The 22,484-nt window shown below is 34.5% G+C and overlaps 1 protein-coding gene across 9 annotated transcripts in view; it reads left to right on the top strand.

The window, feature by feature from the left end:
- LOC114337166 (cell adhesion molecule Dscam2) overlaps positions 1 to 22,484 on the top strand; it is a 477,141-nt gene that overhangs the window by 193,630 nt on the left and 261,027 nt on the right. For 8 of the 9 annotated variants that reach the window (XM_050660803.1, XM_050660808.1, XM_050660809.1 and 5 more), the window contains exon 1: positions 17,176 to 17,294. In XM_050660803.1, the coding sequence (XP_050516760.1) occupies positions 17,254 to 17,294 (41 nt within the window). In that variant the 5' untranslated portion in view covers positions 17,176 to 17,253. Of the gene's footprint in view, positions 1 to 12,934; positions 13,059 to 17,175; positions 17,295 to 22,484 lie in introns of those variants that run through there. The other variant, XM_050660810.1, reaches the window with a different exon arrangement.

Genomic DNA, 22,484 nt, shown 5'->3' on the forward strand with positions numbered 1-22,484 from the left:
CTATGTACTAACATTAAATGAATGACCAGTTAACAGTGTGAAAGTTGAAAGATGAAGTATCTTTTTTTCAAAAGTCACGATTTATCACGTGGTACCGAAATCTTCGTCATCAATCATCAAATTCTATGTGTTTTTTACGTTGTTATACGGAGTAAAAACGGACAATTTCTAAAGTTTTCTGGGTCCGACCATTGGGGGTCAGGGTGGTTTGAGTGGGAAGATTAAAATATTTAGGAATGTGTATATTTAATTGCAGTATGGTGTATTCCACGAATATACGACTGTTTTGGATTATCGTGACAACGAATATTTTAGTGTGCAACATAAGAAGTACGAAAGTATTTTGCTCTAATACTTACTCCAATAAACAACAATATAATTTGCAATTTACTTTTGTTCTTCATATTTTGCACAGTAAAATATTCGTTGTAAGTATTAACAAATAATAGGCATAAAAAGGTGGAAAATGGATCACGGGGTTCAAAAATGTAATATCACAGGGAGTGTTTTTATACTCTAAGCCCGGCCGCACATCAAAGAAACATGAAACGTAAATTACGTTTCATGGAAATAAACCACTGCTAAACAAATATATATCCGGCCATTTATGAGACTCTCCGAAAATAAAAATGTGTCATGAGCATGAATCACACTCGTTTCATTAGTAGGCGGACTTTGAGATGTTTTTAGCAGTGTTTTCTTTTCATGAAACATATTTTTCGTTTCATGTTTTTCGTTTCATGTTTCTTTGGTGTGCGGCTTGGCTTACAGTCCGATAACTTTATATAAAATATGTCTTAAATTTTGATATACAATCGAGTCCCTGAATCTTTACCCGTGCGTCATCATTTTTAAAGCATACGAAATAAGTCGATGATAAGTCGGAAATTGAAATTTACTTAACGCAATAGCAAGTCACTTACTGTCACTTGCTTTTGCGTTTAGTAAATTTAAATTTCCGACTTTTATTTCGTATGCTTTAAATGATGACGCACGGGTAAAGATTCAGGGACTCAACTGTACATAATATGTACTTATATTTTTACAGTGTATACATTTTTTTATCAAATTACTATTAAATTTACTGTATGTGACGGTTTACACTTTTTTAATTAACTTTTTCTATGCGTGTGTAGTAAACTAAAAGCTCTGACGAACCAAAAATAACCCAATTGAGTGCAGTTAACTGGCGTAAAAGCTAAAATAGACAATTGACACCTGAATATTTTCTGTTATTATAAAATTTGACACGAAAAATATTTTTTTTTTATTTTAAGTGGTTTTTAATCAATTGCAATCGGTCGTTTTATACTACAAAGATCAATCAGTATTTAACAAAAAATAATATTCGTATACAAATCCGTACATAGTAAAATATACAATTATTATTCGAGTAGCCAAAAGTGTTTTGTTTAGTTCATTCATTGTTTTGTGCATCTGAATAATTTTTACTAATCGCAAAACAATGAGTGACTCATTATTTGTTAACTCAAAATTCTCGGAGCTGAAAATACAGTATTGTTATATTTTTTAATTACAAAAAGACAAGTTCAATGTTAATGAAAAAGTTCTGTTTGTTTTTGTAAGAACTTGTTATTTTTACTTTGTTTTGACGTGCATATTTAATTATTTTTTATATGAAAAAAGCATCATTTGTATTCATTATTTTGTATATTGAATCATACGTTTATTAACTCACATTATAGATATATTTTTCTCTTTTTATATTTTTCTATATTTCTCTTCTGTTCCTATAAGAAGCTCTAGATCTAATGATTCTTCATATTAAATTTATTATTCACCATAGCATTCCTGTTTCTGAACCATACATTAGTTATTCTGGTTTCTTTTTACCGTCCAGTATACATGGGTCTACGAGTACGCATCTCTATAATATACTGGGATTTTCAAATTGATTTTGTCTCTATAATTGTCTTTTTCCTAGTCCATCTCTAACACAGCGATATTCACTTTTTGCTTACATGGTCACATGGTCTTGCAACTTGCCTGTTTTCCTCTACTGCAGTTCTGCATTCATCATCGTACTTTGGCTTTTCCGACAGTTTTCTCTGCATATTCCGTTACTACTGTTTTTAATTATCACCATTCCTCCTGTACAGTACAGTATCTTCCTATCTGGTTCCGTTGAGTTTTATTTGGGGAGCATTCGAATATTCTTATTTCTTTGTTCAATTTTTGAATCTCCTTCAAGATTCCATTTTTTAATTCGACTATTTGCCACTTTTGTTAATGACAACTATAGGTTTGTTCTAGCATCAGTTTCAAACGGTTTGAAACCATCAGCGAATAGTGGACCAGCGCGAGTAGAGGGGATGACTGTATTTTATGTTTTCTCACTGACCAACTGTTTGCTGACGGTTTCTGACTAGTTTGACTGTTTGCTAGAACAAACCTAATATAATAATTTACTGCTGCTAATTGTGCAGTACTCAGTCCATTTTGACTGCTTTCAGTATGCAAACTATGTTTCTCAAAAGTTTTTCTTTACCCAGATGAGCATTAAAATCGCCTGTTATAACAGCATCGTGTCTTTCGATTCTATCACATACTTCCTGTAGTTCCCCATAGAATATTTTTCAACCTCGTCTTTATCAGCCTGTTCCGTCAGTGCACATACATTAACCATTGTCAGGTTATGCAGTTTACCTTTGAGTCTTATGGTGCAATTTATTTCTTTCACCTTGTCTCATTTTGTTTCCGGAGTAGTATAGTGATACTTTATTTCTATGAATTTCACTGGCTCTTCCATCTGATTTCCTGCAGTACCAGTATTTCAACTCCGTGTTTTCTAAGTTCTTTTGGCATACTTATTATAGATCCTGCCTTTAAGAGGATTCGCACATTCCAGGTTCCAAATTTTAAATCCATAATCATGTCCATTTTTTATTGCTGAGTTCGTCTTTGTGAGATCCATCCGTTTGTTTCATTAGCCATTGTATTGGCGACCATTGGGTTTGTGAGAGGCTAAGTGATGGCATCAATCAGGATATGGCATCATGTATTGCTCTTAAATACCGTTTTACACTCCCTTTACTTGTCCCCCTTAGTACCAAATCATCTATCTAGTAATGAGGCGAGAAAAAATAACTTCTATAAGTTTATTCGACAAGAATTAAAAAGAAAATAATTCTCCTAATCTACTATTTTAAGAGAAAACATTTCATGTGGAATTCCTTAGTTTTAAAACGCTAAGATATTCTTTTGTGTACTGAAACAATAATTGCTAAGATATTCTATTAACAATAATGTAAAATACCTTGATCACAATTCTGTTTATGCATATTTTCGAGAATTTTGAGTAACACTATTTTATGTAGATTCAAATACATTTTTAATTAAAAACGCTGATAAAAGATGCCACATCTTTAATCAACGTTCCTAAAATTTACCTGAATGTTGGGATAGGGTACCCTTGCTTCTTAAACGGGCACTTTCAAAATTAAACCAAAATTCAAAAACAATCTACGATATATAAATATATTCTTTAAAACGAAGTGTTATTGACGATAGTACCTTTCCTCTTTTCCAAAAATCATCCATATCCTTACCGTGGTTTGCTTAAATACTTGACTAGGCTAGCATGCTATGTATTTTTGATGATTTGGTTTGGGTACCCTTGCCCAAGACCATGTTTTGGGCGAAGTCGAGGTGCTCTCATGAGGTAAGTGTCTTTCGTTCGTTCTTGGTCGAATGTTATCGACGTATAGTACACCTTATAGTACACCTTAAAAGTTATTGTCCGAGATTCAGCGTTAGATTTCACTATATATTTTATTTATATATTATATTTATATATATTATATTTATATATATTATATTTTATTTACACCTGTATTTTTTATTCTTTTATTTTCACTAAAACGTTTCTTAATAGTCGATCATAAAAAACATTTTATTGATTTTTTTATAAACTAGAAAACCATAAAAAAAGTTCGTTAATTCTTCCCTTGTTTAAGATCTCTATAAATTGCCAGTTCTTTGCCGTAAAATACACTCTCACATCTTCAGTTAGGACATTCACATCTCGCGCTCTACGTACAATAAGAATCTGCTCCGCTGACATAATATTTTTGCTAGCATAAAAAGTGTGCTAACCATATTTTTTTGTTAAAATTATCCCAAAAATGAATGTATCACTGTGATTTTCTTTCATAATTTTTGAATGCTATTTTTTGTATGAAACAAAATCTGAGTTTTTATTTATAAATTTTGACTGTAATGTAGTGAGAGCGGATTGGGACTTATCGTGTGTATGGACTCTGATTGTGTTAAGGTCTAGGGAAAAACCGATTGTTGTTTGTCTATTGTAGTTTTGTTGATAAAATAATCAAATCGTTCCTCTTACTAGTGATACCACTTGATTTTACGGCTATATTATGAAACTGGGACAATTATTTTTAAGAAGTTCTTTACCAGGATCAATCTACCTTAGCCAAATATGTGAGCATTATTATATTACCTTTTATTACACTAGAACAGAAATAAGTATTAGTTGTTATCCATAATCTATTCTAAATTTTTGTTTATGATCTTTTATTTAATAAAATTGAAGCAAATACTGGAAATTAACTTTATAAAAACTACGGCACCATGAAAGTTATTGTTAGAAGGGAAACCCTTAATGAGGTAGTTATATTTAGTTCCTAGGTATCTATGAAGTAGAACCGGAAGTTAAATCGAACCAAATTATAGATTTTGTCAATATTTAGATCTTCAAGGTCTCAAAAATGTACATGCGACAAACATTGATTGCCTTGGCATCCAAATTTGAATTTGTATTCGCTCATTTTCGACAAACTAAAACTTCACAAACCGAGTGTACTAGTACTAGTCTATTCTCTGCTACGTAAAACATTATACTAACCATACAAGTAAAATGTGACAAGCTTGAACAAACTTGAAAAGTCCTACATATAGATCATTAGGAATATCTGGGTTAACAGCCTCACTTAAACAAAGGCAATAAAAGCAACAAGTTATTCTTAAGTTACATACATCGCATAACGCGATACGTTATTATAAAAAACTCATGTGCCAATTGCTCGACACCACCTCACCCTTACACTTTTCTATTTCCTAATTCAAAGTTTTTTTATTTAGAACCTATTGGTACTGTAGCCCCAAAACTAACATCTGGGGACGAAAGCAGGGTCGTTAATACCAAACAATACTCCACTTCCACTATGCTGTGCCCGTCACAAGCCTTTCCGATTCCAAAATTCAGGTAAGACTGAATTTTTACACGAAATGCCACCATTCCAAAGAAACTCATGGATATCAAGTAGTCTGTAGATTATTTGAAACACTTTTGATATCCATGATTTTCTTTTAACGCTTCCCTTTGTTTTAATAGAGCCAGTTGGTAGTGTCGCTCCAAGATTGTCTGCTGGAAGCTCAAAGATTCAAACTCTTGAGTCGAAGCATGGCATCAGCTTGAGTTTGATGTGCCCGGCTCAGTCTTTCCCTGTTCCAAACTACAGGTACAGTTTATTCTTGACCAAGATGACTATGCTTTGCCTTTAATGCATAAATGAAATTATGCTTCGCCTTTAACACAACTACAAGCAGTTCACAAATTAGTGTAGGAAACAGAGGTTGAGCCTCGCAAAATGGACACAAGTCCGGTTTTATTTTTTTTTCTGGTATATCAAGGGGTGCTTATTATGAGACTAACTTTTTCTTAAAAAATTTCGCCCCGGAACCCCCCTTTTCATCCCTTTAAAGGGGGTAATTTGTGGTTTTTGCGAAACGTAGCCCTTCCTGTATAGGTCTGGATCCCGCGTATGAAAAAAAAGTTGATTAATAGCAAGCTGAAAATTTGTTATTAGCTTAAGGGTGTCTAGTCGGACAAACATTGATATATGGGAACACTGGAACAGGGGAAGTTTTAACTGTGGAACAGGTTAAAAATTTGGAACGGTCAGACCACGAAAACGGCACATGTATTTTGTCCGACAGAACAGACTTAAACTCTCCGAACAGAGATTAAACTCTCATGCAAAAATCAGACTGCTATTTATCACCAAATTGGCGTTTTAATGAGTGGAACATGTAGAATATGTCAAATTACAGCAATTATGACAGGTAATAAATAGCAGTCTGATTTTTGCATGAGAGTTTAATCTCTGTTTGGAGAGTTTATGTCTGTTCTGTCGGACAAAATAGATGTGTCATTTTCGTGTTCTGACCGTTCCAAACTTTTAACCTGTTCCACAATTAAAACTGCCCCTGTTACAGTGTTCCCATATATCAAAGTTTATCCGACTAGACACCCTTAAGCTATTGACAAATTTTCAGCTTGCTATTAATCAACTTTTTTTTCATACGCGGGATCCAGACCTAGTACGTTTTGCAAAAAATTTACTTAATAGTAAAATATAGAGGACTATATTTCCTACTATTTATTTCCCGACAGCATATGTCTATCACCCACCGCGACCGTTTATCGGGGGTGGCGCCCCAAAGTTGACAATTTTTTTAAATAAGATGTTTTAAAATATATATATTTTTCCCCTAACTGTAATGAAAATTAAGAAGAAACCCTGCGGCAATTAATCACAAATAAGTGGCTGATTTTTTGGTATAGGTTTCATTTAAGGGCAATTGCAATTTTTTTAATTACAGGGTGTTACATTTTAAAAAACCCCTTTTTATACCATCTGAACTGCCTATGCTAGAGTAAAATAACTTTCAGCGATTATCCATGTACTAGTGTTACAAATTTGTCTAATGCACCCCCATATTTTCCCTGCAAAAGAAAATATTAAAAAATTGATTTTGGGCCACCACCGTGGCTTTGGGGTGCAAAGAAAATAAAATATGCATAGGTCATAATGTGTAGCAGACAGTGTATTCTTTTATTTTCCATAAGTACGTTATCCATAAAATGAATAGGTGACGAAAAAAAAAACAAAAACTGGAGCCCGCCAAAGCATTTCTGAGGTTTACGGCGCCACTGTGCCGTAACGGTTGCTTATACGAAAAAAATGCATAGGGCCTTATTTGTAGAGAAAATAGTGGTCTTTAATTCTGTATAAGTTTTGTTTAAAAAAAATCATAGGTAGTTATAAAATCGTCAAAACTTGCTCTCCAAGGGATAGGGGTAGTTTCCGCAGGGATGTTGCAAGAATCATATATATTTATGAAAAACCCTATTGATGGAGCATATCTCCATATGGGTCAAAGCAAAAAAAATTTTTTTTTTCAACCCCCTCTTTTTTTATTTTTTTTGCTACAGGGGTTGCATTAAGAAATCGCTTTTGGTGTCCATGCATGGGTAATAAGAATGTGCACAAAATGATATATGAAGCATTTTAATAAAGGGCATGGTGTGTGAAGGATTCCAAGAAAATCACTTTCTTTATTAATTCTCCTTTTTTTTTGGGTGGTTCCGAAAAAAAAAATGGGGGTGCATTATAGAAATTTGTAAATAACACCAGTACATAGATAATCGCTGAAAGTTTTTTTACTCTAGCATAAGCGGTTCAGATGGTATAAAAAGGGATTTTTTAAAACACCCTGTAATTAAAAAAAAGGGCAATTGCCCTTAAATGAAACCTATACCAAAAAGTCAGACACTTACTTGTGATTAATCTCCCCAGGGTTTCTTCTTCATTTTCATTACAGTTAAGGAAAAATAATTTTTTTTTTAAACTTAAAAACTTTGGGGCGCCACCCCCGCTAAACGGTGGGTGATAGACATATGCTGTCGGGAAATAAATAGTAGGAAATATAGTCTTCTTCATTTTACTATTAAGTAAATTTTTTGCAAAACGTACAGAAAGAGTTACGTTTCGCAAAAACCACAAATTACCCCCTTTAAAATCAAGTATATTCAAATGGGAAATAAGCCACAATTTTACCTAAAAATGATTTTATTAACGTTTCGACGCCCCTAGTCGGGTGTCGTTGTCAAAATATAAAATAATACTAAATAAACAAAAATGTTGTTGCCTAGTAAAAAATTCTTCTAATAATTTATTTAATCTGTTTCATTTATATCGGCAATTCAGACACGTATTATACATTTCAAAGTAGACGACTTTAAAATCATATTGCCAATATTGATGAGTTGCGTTCCTGGGACGACTTTACTAAAAGATAGTTCATTCGATTACATGAAATCAATCCCAACTCAAGAATATCCGCCACAAAAAATCATAGCATGTGATCTGTCTTTAAAAAGACAACCAAATGCAACGGTGGCACTGAAATTCTCGCGTTAGAGATTCCATAGTAAATCACGAGGGAAAACCAGGAAAAACCTCGTGATACTATCCCGACATCGTAAGTATTTGGGTTTACATTTAGTTTACTCTCAAAACTAATACCAAATTCTGACTTGATATTTTAAATTTTAAATAATACTAAAATACTAAATATGTACTAACTCGATATGTTACTGATTTACTAATTGTGGTATTTTCTTTCTATTGATTTCCTCCTTTAATATGGGTAACCACATCCTACTGCATTCTACCGAGGAATTTGCGATACAATTGGTTTCATTTAGCATAATTAGAGCCGCTTCTTTGATTTTTCTCTTTTTACTATCTGCTTCTTTTAGGACTATACTTGAATCTCTCCACTGAACTCATGTTCATTATCCCATGCGTGTTGACATATTTGAGATCTATGTTATTAAATGTGTTATTAAAAAATGATTATCCCATATCGTTTATAAATAAGGAATTGTCAAGATTGGATCGAATGGAACAGAACAACTTAGAAAGGGATCCTACAACATTCACAAGAAATAATACGAGGAAAATATCAATACCATATGTAAAAGGACTATCCGAGAAACTTAAAACAATAGGAAATAAATTCAACATATCAACAACATTCAAAACAACAAACACATTGAGATATATTCTATCTAAAACTAAACCTAACAGTGAACAAGAAAGAACAAAGAATTGTATTTATAAAATACCTTGTGAATGCGAACAATTTTATATAGGTGAAACGTCAAGACCATTAGACGTTAGAGTAAATGAACATCAGTCTTATATAAAAAATAGAGAATTTGATAGATCTCAAATATGTCAACACGCATGGGATAATGAACATAGAGTTCAGTGGAGAGATTCAAGTATAGTCCTAAAAGAAGCAGATAGTAAAAAGAGAAAAATCAAAGAAGCGGCTCTAATTATGCTAAATGAAACCAATTGTATCGCAAATTCCTCGGTAGAATGCAGTAGGATGTGGTTACCCATATTAAAGGAGGAAATCAATAGAAAGAAAATACCACAATTAGTAAATCAGTAACATATCGAGTTAGTACATATTTAGTATTTTAGTATTATTTAAAATTTAAAATATCAAGTCAGAATTTGGTATTAGTTTTGAGAGTAAACTAAATGTAAACCCAAATACTTACGATGTCGGGATAGTATCACGAGGTTTTTCCTGGTTTTCCCTCGTGATTTACTATGGAATCTCTAACGCGAGAATTTCAGTGCCACCGTTGCATTTGGTTGTCTTTTTAAAGACAGATCACATGCTATGATTTTTTGTGGCGGATATTCTTGAGTTGGGATTGATTTCATGTAATCGAATGAACTATCTTTTAGTAAAGTCGTCCCAGGAACGCAACTCCTCAATATTGGCAATATCATTTTAAAGTCGTCTACTTTGAAATGTATAATACGTGTCTGAATTGCCGATATAAATGAGTCAGATTAAATAAATTATTAGAAGAATTTTTTACTAAGCAACAACATTTTTGTTTATTTAGTATTATTTTATATTTTGACAACGACACCCGTCTAGGGGCGTCGAAACGTTAATAAAATCATTTTTAGGTAAAATTGTGGCTTATTTCCCATTTGAATATACTTGATTATAAAAATGCCACAAGAAAATAGCTTCAGAACAACACACCCTTTAAAGGGATGAAAAGGGGGCGGAATTTTTTAAGAAAAAGTTAGTCTCATAATAAGCACCCCTTGATATACCAGAAAAAAAAACCGTACTTGTGTCCATTTTGCGAGGTTCAATCTCTGTTTCCTACACTAAATGTTCGGCATAGGTTCAGGTTGTCGTGATTTAATATTTAACTAAGCTTGAATTAAGCCTTTATTTTTATTTCTTCAATTGGTGCAGTATTTGAAGGCTCGAAAGCTGGGTATGACACAAATAAGCGTTGAGTATAATAAACAACTGAAAAAACGACGTATAGGTACCTACTAATTTTTGTATTCGTGGATTATGAAAGGTTTTTGATTATGTCTAACTTTAAAGTTAAAATAAAAAAAAAGCTAGACTACAGATCATCCTATTATGTCGTTTTTCCTTGAAACTTATCAAACGAAGTCGTTGTTGACAATAAAAGCAATAGTTAATACAACTAAACACTTTTCTTTCTTACTTTATCATGTCATTCATATAATTTTGGCCCAGTATCCGCTTACGCCATGCGCCAGTTCCATTTTTTGTTGGGGAGTCACAAATCTTCAAGGATACACCGATGAGAACAGTTTCTGCATGTAAGAAGATGTTCCATATTCTGTATTTCTCCACAGTCACAGTACACACCATCTTGGTCTTTTTATCCCATTTTGTCATGTTGATTTGACTGGAGCGACCCCCGTTCTTATCTTATTCATAGTTTTCACAAAGTCTAGGGATTGGCCGGTTCATTAAACAGCAAAATATTTAGGCGGTTCATCCTGCAATGTTCCAAGGAAGCTTTTCCTGAATTTTACATCCGTTACTATCCTGCATGTATCATTTAGCGCAGTATCAATGTGTTTGGTGTGAGCCGATCTGTTCCAAACGGGGCACGCATATTCAGCTGTTGAAAAACACAGTGCCTGTGCCGTTTTTCTTAAGAAGCCAGGACAGGCACCCCATTTTCTTCCCGTTAGCTTTTGTGGGTATACTGTTACTAGTTTCTCTTTTGTTTTTATGCAGTGTTGTCTCTTTATAAATCTGGGAAGACCTTGAAACGAATAAGCGATGGACTACCTCAGCTAATTGGAATAATATTCGAAAATATTAGCTCAATCATCCAAGATAGCCATCGTTACACCCTCAGCTTAGCTCAGTCTCTCAAGGTGTGTGTTCGTCTTTTCCTAATCTTAGAAATGAACTCTGAAAATTTAGAATGGAAGCAAACAAAACAATATTTTTAACTAATCATGTTTATTGTTCATAAAGATATAATAAATAAAATTATTTAGTAAATTGCATTAACAAATGTATTCAAATTCTTGCCAAAAACTAACAATTCTGGATTATACTTATGGCTTTTGGTATTCGGCTCGATGGTAACTTCTTGATGTCGAATGGTACTGCTGTTGTAGACTTCTCGTAGGCCTGGGCGGATCTTCGGCCCTAGGCCCCTGCAGCGAAAGATGTTGTAGTGTGGTGCAGAACTAGAAAAAAGAAATATAGAAACCAAACACATTGTTGAACATTTGAAGGTTAGATAAAAATATTAGAAAAAATTTTATAAGAAACTAGGTATGGATGGAATATAATGACTGTAAGAAATTATTAAAAAAAACTTTATGTAACTCACCCCAAGAGGAAGATGATTTGTTGAAATAAAATGATTTATTTTTGAAGCTGCTCTGCCTTTTAAAACATTTCCACCTCCATTTTGAGAATGAGATATGGGGGTTGTCACTGTCATTAAAATGACATGACAACGAACCTTGGACCGAAATTTGAAATAACGAACATGGAACACAAGAGATGATACAATGTAAATAGGGTTGCCTATTATAGAACGGGCGCCAACCAATTTTTAAAGGGGAAAATGGGTAAACCAAATAGAAGAAGATAATGATTAATGAAATATTAAAGGAAATAAGGTAAAATAATTATTTAAAAATAAAATATCAAAGATGTGACGTTTGTAACGTTACAACCTGAAGGCCATTTGGTGGGTTGCATAAATTTGCACAAGTTTGGAAAACATAAAATATTACAAGGCATGTAAATATTTGCTATTAGGACTATATCAGAGGTGTTGTTCACAATAATTAGGAGAGCTAATTATGATAAGACAATAACATCTAAACCAAGTTTTCGAAAAAGCTTACCAATACTACTGTTATTTCATTTTCGGACTGGTAGTCGTCATACAAGCAGGGTTCACATATGGTCTCTTACGATTTTTGTCTCTAGCGGATTCACATGTACACGTCACTTTTGCATTTTAACTAGTTGAAATGGAGAAACAAGCGTGTAAGTTAAACGACGGTCGCGAAGATAAAAAACGTCTTTTCACAATGGTAGATGTAAGTCAAGAGAGCCACAAAAAATCCTCGGTTGTCTACGAGAACCAATAATTAAGAGAGAGCGATTCGCGTTATTTTATCACGTGTTAACTAGTGGTTATCACTAAGAAGAGGAGAACAAAACGTCTGTTCTCTACGGAAACCAAAATCAAAGAAAGCGGTTTTCTTTTGCGTTGTCCAAGAATGTCTGTATTTCTAAAGGGGTGGGGATAAAGATAGGGAGGAGGAATTATTACTAAGGGTTGAATTCAATGCTGACTTGAAATTGAGGTGGGTAACTATAGGAATGATCCGGCGAAAAATATAATATTATTTTTCGCATGCGAAAAATTAAAGAATAATATTAATGAACTTATTAATATTTTTTTGCTCTATATTTATTTTTAGCATTATATAATGCCAAATGACATTAACGATAAGAATTTAAAACACAAATGAAGATGATCTCTAGTTTTTCTCTAATAAAATTCAATTTCGCATATTGTTTCTTGTAGAACCAGTTGGTTTTGTCAAACCAAAGTTTCCTTCGCTGGACACAAGCCATGCCTTCAGAACAAGGGCCTTACATAGCGTCACTGTCCTCTGCCCAGCTCAAGCTTACCCTGTCCCCACTATAAGGTAATCAATTTTATTCACTATTTGACTGTACTTTTTTTTAACAGAACCGATTAGTAGTACTTTGCCGAAAGTGTCGTCTAAATCAAAGTACGACGTGGTAGATTATAAGATGAATTCGACTCTGAATCTCATATGTCCTGCCCAGGGTTTCCCTGTTCCAAGATTCATGTAAGTTTTATGTGTATATTATTTGGATATGTTTGAAACCAAACTTAGTAGAATGACATAGAGCTCAGTAAAAACTGCTGATTAAGTGTAGGAAACAGAGGTTTAACCTCGCAAAATGGACACAAGTCCGGTTTTGTTTTTTTTGCTGGTATATCAAGTGGTGCTTATTATAAGACTAACATTTTCTTAAAAAATTTCTCCCCGGAACCCCCCTTTTCATCCCTTTAAAGGGGGTAATTTGTGGTTTTTGCGAAACGTAGCCCTTCCTGTACGTTTTGCAAAAAAATTATTTAATAGTAAAATGAAGAGAACTATATTTCCTACTATTTATTTTCCGACAGCATATGTCTATCACCCACCGTTTAGCGGGAGTGGCGCCTCAAAGTTGACAAGTTTTTAAAGAAGATGTTTTTAAAAAAATATATTTTCCCTAACTGTAATGAAAATTAAGAAGACACCCTGGGGAGGTTACTCACAAGTAAGTGTCTGATTTTTTGGTATAGGTTTCATTTAAGCGCAGTTGCCCATTTTTTAATTACAGGGTGTTACATTTTAATAAACCCCTTTTTATACCATCTGAACCGCTTAAGCTAGAGTAAAAAAACTTTCAGCGATTATTCACGTACTGGTGTTGATTACAAATTTCTATATTGCACCCCCATTTTTTTTTCGGAACCACCCCAAAAAAATGGAGAATTAATAAAGAAAGTGATTTTCTTGGAATCCTTCACACACCATGCCCTTTATTAAAATGCTTCATATATCATTTTGTGCATGTTCTTATTACCCATGCATGGACACCAAAAGAGATTTCTTAATGCAATCATTGGAGCCAAAAAAAAATAAATAAAGGGAGGGCTGAAAAAAATTTTTTTTTCCTTTTTGACCCATATGGAGATATGCTCCATCAATAGGGTTTTTCATAAATATATATGATTATTCCATCATCCCTGCGGAAACTACCCGTATTCTTGAAAATAAACTGCAGAAACTACCCCTATCCCTTGGAGAGCATGTTTTGACGATTTTCTCATTACCTATGCATTTTTTTTAAACAAAACTTATACAGAATTAAAGACTACTATTTTCTCTACAAATAAGGTCGTATGCATTTTTTTCGTATAAGCAACCGTTACGGCACAGTGGCGCCGAAAACCTCAGAAATGCTTTGGCGGCAACGAACTGTCAACACTGATGGAATCGCCATGAAGCAAATTTAATGGCGCCAGGATGAGATAGAAGATAATCAGGTAAAGGAGGGAAGATAATCGCCATCTTTCGTAAACAAACACTAGTCAGGTAGGTTATAGTTACCTGACAAATTCTCTGTCTCTCTCATGTCTCTCTAGAAGTGCTAGAACCTCTCTCTTGTATGTTGGCGCCTATCTCGCTTCACTGTTGGAATGGGACGGGGCCATTCCATCAATGTTGACAGTTCGTTGTTTGGCGGGCTCCAGTTTTTGTTTTTTTTTTTCGTCACCTATTCATTTTATTGATAACGTATTTATGGAAAATAAAAGAACACACTGTTTGCTACACATTATGACCTATACATATTTTATTTTCTTTGCACCCTAAAGCCACAGTGGTGGCCCAAAATCAATTTTTGATTATTTTCTTTATTAATTCTTCCTTTTTTGGGGTAGTTCCGGGGAAAATATGTGGGTGCATTATACAAATTTGTAAATAGCACTAGTACATGGATAACCGCTGAAAGTTTTTTTACTCTAGCATAGGCGGTTCAGATGGTATAAAAGGGGTTTTTTAAAATGTAACACCCTGTAATTAAAAAAATTGCAATTGCCCTCAAATAAAACCTATACCAAAAAATCAGCCATTTATTTGTGATTAATTGCCGCAGGGTGTCTTCTTAATTTTCATTACAGTTAGGGAAAAATAATTTTTTTAAAACCATCTTTTTTAAAAATTTGTCATTTTTGGGGCGCCACCCCCCGCTAAACGGTGGGTGATAGACATATTATGCTGTCAGGAAATAAATAGTAGAAAATATAGTCATATTTATTTTACTATTAAGTAAATTTTTTGCGAAACGTACAGGAATGGCTACGTTTCGCAAAAACCACAAATTACCCCCTTAAAGGGATGAAAAGGGGGGTCTCATAATAAGCACCCCTTGATATACCAGAAAAAAAAAATAAAACCGGACTTGTGTCCATTTGGCGAGGTTCAACCTCTGTTTCCTACACTACTCCGATTGACTGCATTATGATCTTACAAAACACGATAGTCGAATTTGTGAGTAAGAATGATACTTTTTGTTCATAATATAAACAAAATTTTTTCTACGAGCTTTCTAAATTAATTAATTTGTGCTTCTTTTACTTTTCGAACGTATCTGAAATGCTAAAAGGACTGTATTAATATTTAAACCTATTGATGATCTTATAGAACCGATCGGTACCAAGGGTCCAAGTGTAGTTTCTGATATAAAGAGCATAACAATCCAAAAACAGCGCAACCAAGGTCTCTCGCTGTTGTGCCAGGCACAAGGGTTTCCTGTTCCTACTTTCAGGTAATTTTTCATTGATATTAGCGTTTCTTTTGTTTTAAAATAACTCTTTTTGTTTTCTCCATTTACTAGAGCCCCTTGGAACCCGCGCACCGAACGTCTTATCTGACTTAAAATACAAACGATCAGAGAAACAATCTGGTTTTGACGTAGCTCTATTCTGTCAAGCACAAGCATTTCCTGTCCCAACATTCAGGTAACCAGAGTTATCATAATAATTTAACTATTGAGCGCATTTTAGCATAATATGAATATGTAAGTGCAATATTCACCAGCAAAATAACACTATGTGCAAATTTATTTTCCAAAGTACCACTTTTTTTCAACCTCGTATGCAATGGTTTTCACGCAACGCATGCAATTTTTTATATGTAGTAGAGCAACTAGAGCAAAAAGTAACGCTTTTTATGTTGACAGTGTGTTGATTTTGCTCTTTAAACCATTACCAATATGGTTCCCAAATATCTTTAATGTTACATTTTTGAAACAATGTATATTACTCTTTCTTTCGCCTCTGCTATCAATATCAGGGTATGTAGGCTTTCGCGGTCAAGCATTCTGTAATCAACAAGATGATACGTCACTACGTCAGTAAATAATTATTCCAGCAGACCACAGCTTTGCTTTGCCACAGTCATTGCTTCTGAATCACGACATCACTGCTCGTTAAGAGCCAAAGCCTTTTTCAGAACAATCCTCCATTGCGCCATCTCTGTCAACTCGTATCCATGCTCTAACTCCAATAGATTCTAAAACGTCATCTAAGTTGTCTTGATACCTAAGTCTAGGTCTTTACAACAAAGCCTTCTTCAGAACAATCCTCCATTACGCCATCTCTGTCAACTCCAATAGATTATAAAACGTCATCTATAAGTTGTCTTGATACCTCAGTCTAGGTCTTGAGATCTGGCGTGTTGTCCCATCGGCTATTTTCAGTCAAAAGGCATATTATAGTGTAAAGTTAACCAAATGTTAACTTTCTTAGAAAAAGTTTATGCTGAAACAATACAGACTGTCCAGTTCAGAAATTATTCCCGTTTGCTTTAGTAGAAATTCCTCCACCTCTTCCTGCCTAAATATTTTCATATAGATGGTCATTGTTTGAAGGCAAAGGAAACTTCAAGATCAAAAATGCAGCCAAAACGTGTTGCTGGGTTTTAAGGTTAACCCTTCTTTTCCTCTTTTTTAGTCCGTTATCCTACGCAAGAATATAGTGACGCCATTATGTTTGATTAACTGTGATTTACCATTCCACTACTTTTTGAGCTTTGTGAAATGCTTATGGAAGGCGGACCACCGTGAAGGTTGTCTTCGACTCTACCTTCATGCCCTCTTTCTTTCGGTTAGAAATTTCTAACCAATCACTGTGACCCCGAGTTTTTGGACCTCCTGGACCCAATTTAACCTAATAATAGTAGGTCTACGTTTACTATCAAATTAAGATCAAGCCCATTTGTCAGCGACGTAGGAAAAAATTGGCATATTTAGGGAAACATTTTGGCTCAATCTTTTTTTGTTTGTGAGCTTAGTTACCTCAGCAAGTAAAATATATTACTATTTACATGATACATATTGTCTATAGAGCCAGTGGGAAGTAAAGCTCCTGCTTTTTCGAGCGATATAAAGTTGTTAGGGTACCAAAAGGAGGAAAGTACCACTGTCTCCATGCTTTGTCCAGCGCAAGGGTACCCATCTCCAATGTTCAGGTAATTATATATACAATAATATACTTGTTTCATGGTAGCATTGTTTCATTTTACACAGAACCCGTTGGATTCAAAGCGCCATCTTTTTCGTCTTCTTCAAAGAGTTTCACTTATGAAACAAAAGGAGGAGAAGGTTTTGTTCTTTTATGCCCTGCGCAGGCCTTACCCGTGCCAAAATTCAGGTAAATTTATTATTACATAAAAACAGTTGGTACCCATATTATATTCGCTTCTAAGCTTTTATATTTGCATGTAGAACCTGTCGGATTGAAAGCTCCTTCCTTTTCTTCTTCGTCCAAAATATTTTCGTTCGATGCCAAGGAAGGGTATGGATTCGTACTAATGTGTCCCGCTCAAGCACTACCTGTTCCTAAATTCAGGTAAATTCAAAATATTTGTAAAGCTTAGTTTTGAAACAATGAATGTTATTTTGTCTAGAGCCGATTGGTTATAAAGCGCCGTCATTTTCGAATGATGCTACAAGCATTTCGTACACTCGAGGTGTGGGGCAAGGTTTCGGTCTGTTGTGCTTGGCTCAAGGGTACCCGACTCCTTCATTCAAGTAAGTACTGTTCACCTCACGTAACTTCATTAATTTTTCAACAGAACCAATCGGTTACACACCACCAAGACTTCCACCAAAATCTAAACTCGACGCGGCAGTTGGTAAGGCTAAAGAAACCTTGGTCTTACCTTGCGATGCTCAAGGCAGTCCTATCCCGAAATTTAGGTTAGTACAAATGTTATATTAACTTTCTTTTTTTTATTGAAGAGCCGATCGGTTCTAAGGCTCCAGCTTTTTCTTCTGAATCGCAACTGTTCAGTCTTAAGAGACCGTCTGGAATAAGCTTGGCTTTGCTATGCCCAGCACAGGCTTTGCCTGCTCCCAGTTTCAAGTAAGTATTCTTTGTAAGTTCTTTAATTTTTAGTTCATCTTTAGATACTGCTTTTAGCTGTTGCAATCTTTGTTTTTATGCACAAATCCTAACGTGAAATGTTTACAAACTTAACTCAAAATTAGCCACTCGGTGAAATCCATTTTTATCTGGTCGGTAAAAAGACAGTGAGGCAGGAAACGTGATGACATAATAGCGAGGACGGCATTTTAAATGCAGTACCAGTGGTAAAACTCTAGAAAAATAAATTAGCCATACAACTAAGAAAATGTTAACATAAACATTTTTAATAGGTAGGTACATCGAGAAAGAAAGTGCGTCTATGTCTATGACACTAAATCGGCTACACTGCAAAAGTACTCGTACTTTTTAAGTAGTCTAAACAGACGAAATTTATTATATAGGCTCTCGAAATAGAGCGTATCTTGGTATAGCACAATCAAAATGTTGATGGTACTTATTATTAGAGAAATGAAAACGCTACAAGCTTCCGTTGCTCGTTTATTTTTAAGTGCTTTTATAGAGGACTAATTTGTACTTTCGTTTTGTTTAAACTGATTTTGAGTTTTGTTACGATCTGTCATAAGCTGTCACGTCTGCCACCGGATACGTTTTTGTCGATTTGATAGAATTCTGTTATCTTTTATTGATCAATATATATTCTATCTGATTTCTAGTGATCTATTTGCTATCCACAGGTGATTTCCAAGTATAGTATGTACGAGCTGGTAGTTGGATAAAAGTATTTGTGACTACCTTGTCGAACTCCTTTTTTGTTCCTTATATTCACTCCGAACCTACTAATTTCGAAAAACTTTTAAATATAATCTTAAAATGCTACAAAATATCGACTTTTAAGTATTTGATAACCCTTTGGTAAATCAAACAAATCTATAGTCTTAGCTTTTGGTGCCTAATGTGATCCTATCCCAAAATTTAGACCAGTACATATCAATGTATTAATTTGGGCTTTATTGCTTTATTAAAGAACCCATAGGCTCTAAGGCACCAGCATTTTCGTCCGAATCGAAAATTTTCACTCTTGAAAGAGCTGCTGGCAAGAGCTTAGCATTGTTATGTCCAGCTCAAGCCTTACCTGCACCCGTATTCAAGTAAGTTTAATTTTTTTAATAGATTGATTTTGAAAGTGTCCGTTAGCAAATTGTATTCCTTGTAATGATAACTAAGAAATGATAACTATTCTTATAGAACCGATAGGCTCGAAAGCTCCTGCATTCTCTTCGGACTCAAAAATATCAATGTTTGTTAGACAGCAAAAGCAAAGTTTTGGTTTGTTGTGCCAAGCGCAAGGATTTCCTACCCCAGTATTCAGGTAGGTTTCATCAAACTAATAGACTTATTCGCGCATCATGCCCAAAACGTATCCTGAACTTACCCAGAGGGAGAACGCCTGTGCATTAGCAGTTCAGAGGGGAAAATTCGCCCTTATCGAACGCTCAATTTTGTTATGCGCAGGCGTTCTCCCTCTGGTTAAGTTCAGGATGTGCTTCACGAAATGACCTAGATTTCTACTAATTTTTACTGAATATGTAACTTTGTTACTTTGCTTGGTCTCTCAATTCTACTAATGAAAGAACACATTCAGAGAAAATGCATATGACCTTCTCACCAGTAAAGACAATTGACAGTTGCGGTGTAAAATAAAATGCATTACATTTTTCTTTAGAACCTATTGGTTCCAAGGCACCAACATTTTCATCGGAATCGAAGGGATCGATTTTTATTAAACAAGAAGGACAAAGTTTTGGACTGTTATGTCAGGCGCAAGGCTTACCAACACCTAGTTTTAGGTAGGCAATTTGTTTATTTTTAATACAGCTATATTTTGTGTTGCTTATTTCAATGCTTGTCACCCCATAGTAATTTATCGTACTGTGAAAGTCCATACGCTAAATAAAATAAAACTCCATAGTAATAGTGTGCCCTTAAAAGTCATATTTTTCACTCCCTACTCGAAATTTTTAATATCCACCCGATTTCACATCCCGGAGTAAAATTTTTGTCCCTACCGCAATGCTTCTTTCCCTGTAGTTGATTTTCACGGTTCACTTGTTCATTATTTATAGCAAATGTTTCATTAGTTTTAATTCACTTTCCAGTCATTTTTGACTTTCTGCCTCAAAGTTTCCTAATTTGGAGTTACTGTCTATTGAGTACAGAAATTTTGTCACCTCGCAAGTTATATTTCATACCTTACAATAAAAGTAAACTACCTGCATTAATGTTTTCACTCCTTACAGCAACTTTTCATTCTTAAGTATAAATTTTTATGTGCTCAAAACAATGTTTTTTCAATCCATCACTCCTAACAGTAACCGTTTACTCCTTAAAAATTTTTTTGACTCCTCCAACATTTTTTTGACTCCTCTCCTTACAGACATTTTTCATTAACTACCTAACTATACAATACATGGGTACCCTGTCGCAAAATGTTTTGTATATCTATGGCGATTCTTACTAGATTACAATTGTTCTTAGAACCGATTGGATCCAAAGCACCAACTTTTTCATCGGATTCAAAGGGATCAATTTTTATCCGACAAGAACGACAAAGTTTTGGACTCTTATGTCAAGCACAAGGCTTACCAGCACCTAGTTTTAGGTAGGCAATATGTTTATTTTCAATTGACACATAAGACATTTAATACATCTATACTTTTTTGCTTATTTCAATGTTTGTCACCCAATTGTAGTATTTTGTCCCTAAAGTAGTTTTTCACTCTCTATTCGAAATTTTTAATCTCGAAATTTAATTTATTTTTATTTTTACGTATTTTTTAAATTTCAATTTACTTAAAATAACACTTTACCCCAAAAAATAACTTATTAAGTGAGCAGTTTTCTGCCCGCGTACAACATCACAGACACGTTGCGACACGTTCGCTCTTGTTGACGCAAGCTCATTGTGCAGAGTCATTGCCATGTTGTCTCCCAAACAGTAACCTTCATGCAAGTCACAGAGCTATTAAATTGCGTTGAATGCATAGTTAAACATGCCTCGTAGATGTCTAAACTAAACCATCCGGAGACGTTTTGTTTTTGACTCTTCATGGTTGTTTTGCTCTCCTGATATACATTTTTCATTAACAATCTAAATATACAGTACATGGGTACCCTGTCGCAATATTGTCGTGTATATGTCGCGATTCTTACTCGGTTAAAATTGCTCTTAGAACCGATTGGATCGAAAGCACCAACGTTTTCTTCAGACTCAAAAAGCTCGACTTTTATTAGACAACACGGCCAAAGCTTTGGACTGTTGTGCCAGGCACAAGGTTTACCCACACCAACTTTCAGGTAGGATTTGATATATTGATTTATTTGATAGCAAAGTCTATATTACGTGCTAACAATTCAAATTTTGTGAACATATAGAAAACAATGATTTTATTCTTTTATATATTGTAACGATCCAAACAACTATCCCCACATCTCTTCCGATTCTAAGCAACGCTGCGTTTGTGCATTTTGTTCCCCATGTTGGGCGCCAAAAAATGATAAATGAATACCCACGTTGGGCGCCATAAATGTGTAACACTCTGATGTATAACACAAAAATGAACAAAGGCTGCGTTGCTCAGAACTGGAAGAGATGTGGGGGTGATTCTTTGAATCGTTACAAAATTTTAATTGCTTTTTATCAAAGTTATATGTTTTATGGAATATATATTTTATCAAATATTTTTTTATTGAAGAGCCTATTGGCTCCAAAGCTCCAGCATTTTCTTCTGAGGCTAGAAGCACCACGTTCGTTAAACACCAAGGTCAAAGTTTCGGATTGTTATGTCAAGCTCAAGGGTTTCCAACACCAGCTTTTAGGTAATCTTCAGCTAAAGTCGTCTTTAGATTCAGTAGATATAGTTTTAAACAGGATTTAACAAAAATCCGAATCTTAGTTGTGCCCTTCCTTTGTAGAACCAGTAACAAGAATTGCGCCAAAGGTCAAAGACATAGATGTTGCTAGCTTAAAGAAAGAAGTAGCTTTGAATAGTATGGTACCTTTGGTATGTACAGTACAAGGCTATCCTGCTCCAAATTTCAGGTACAGTCTTATAATTTTTAGTGTTCACGTTTTTTCATAATATTTTGTAGGATTACAAAGTGGGTGAGGGGACGGGTTGCATGGTAAAATTGGGCTGGGTCTGATTTATTAATCACATAAAATGTAAAAAATGAGAAAAATATAATTCTGTGGGCATTTTGCCTATCTTAATGGGAGGTACTCTTTCTACAAAATTATTAATAAACTGGTCAGAATATATTGATATGTAAA

This window comes from Diabrotica virgifera, chromosome 9, assembly GCF_917563875.1.
Source record: "Diabrotica virgifera virgifera chromosome 9, PGI_DIABVI_V3a".
NCBI lineage: Eukaryota > Metazoa > Arthropoda > Insecta > Coleoptera > Chrysomelidae > Diabrotica > Diabrotica virgifera.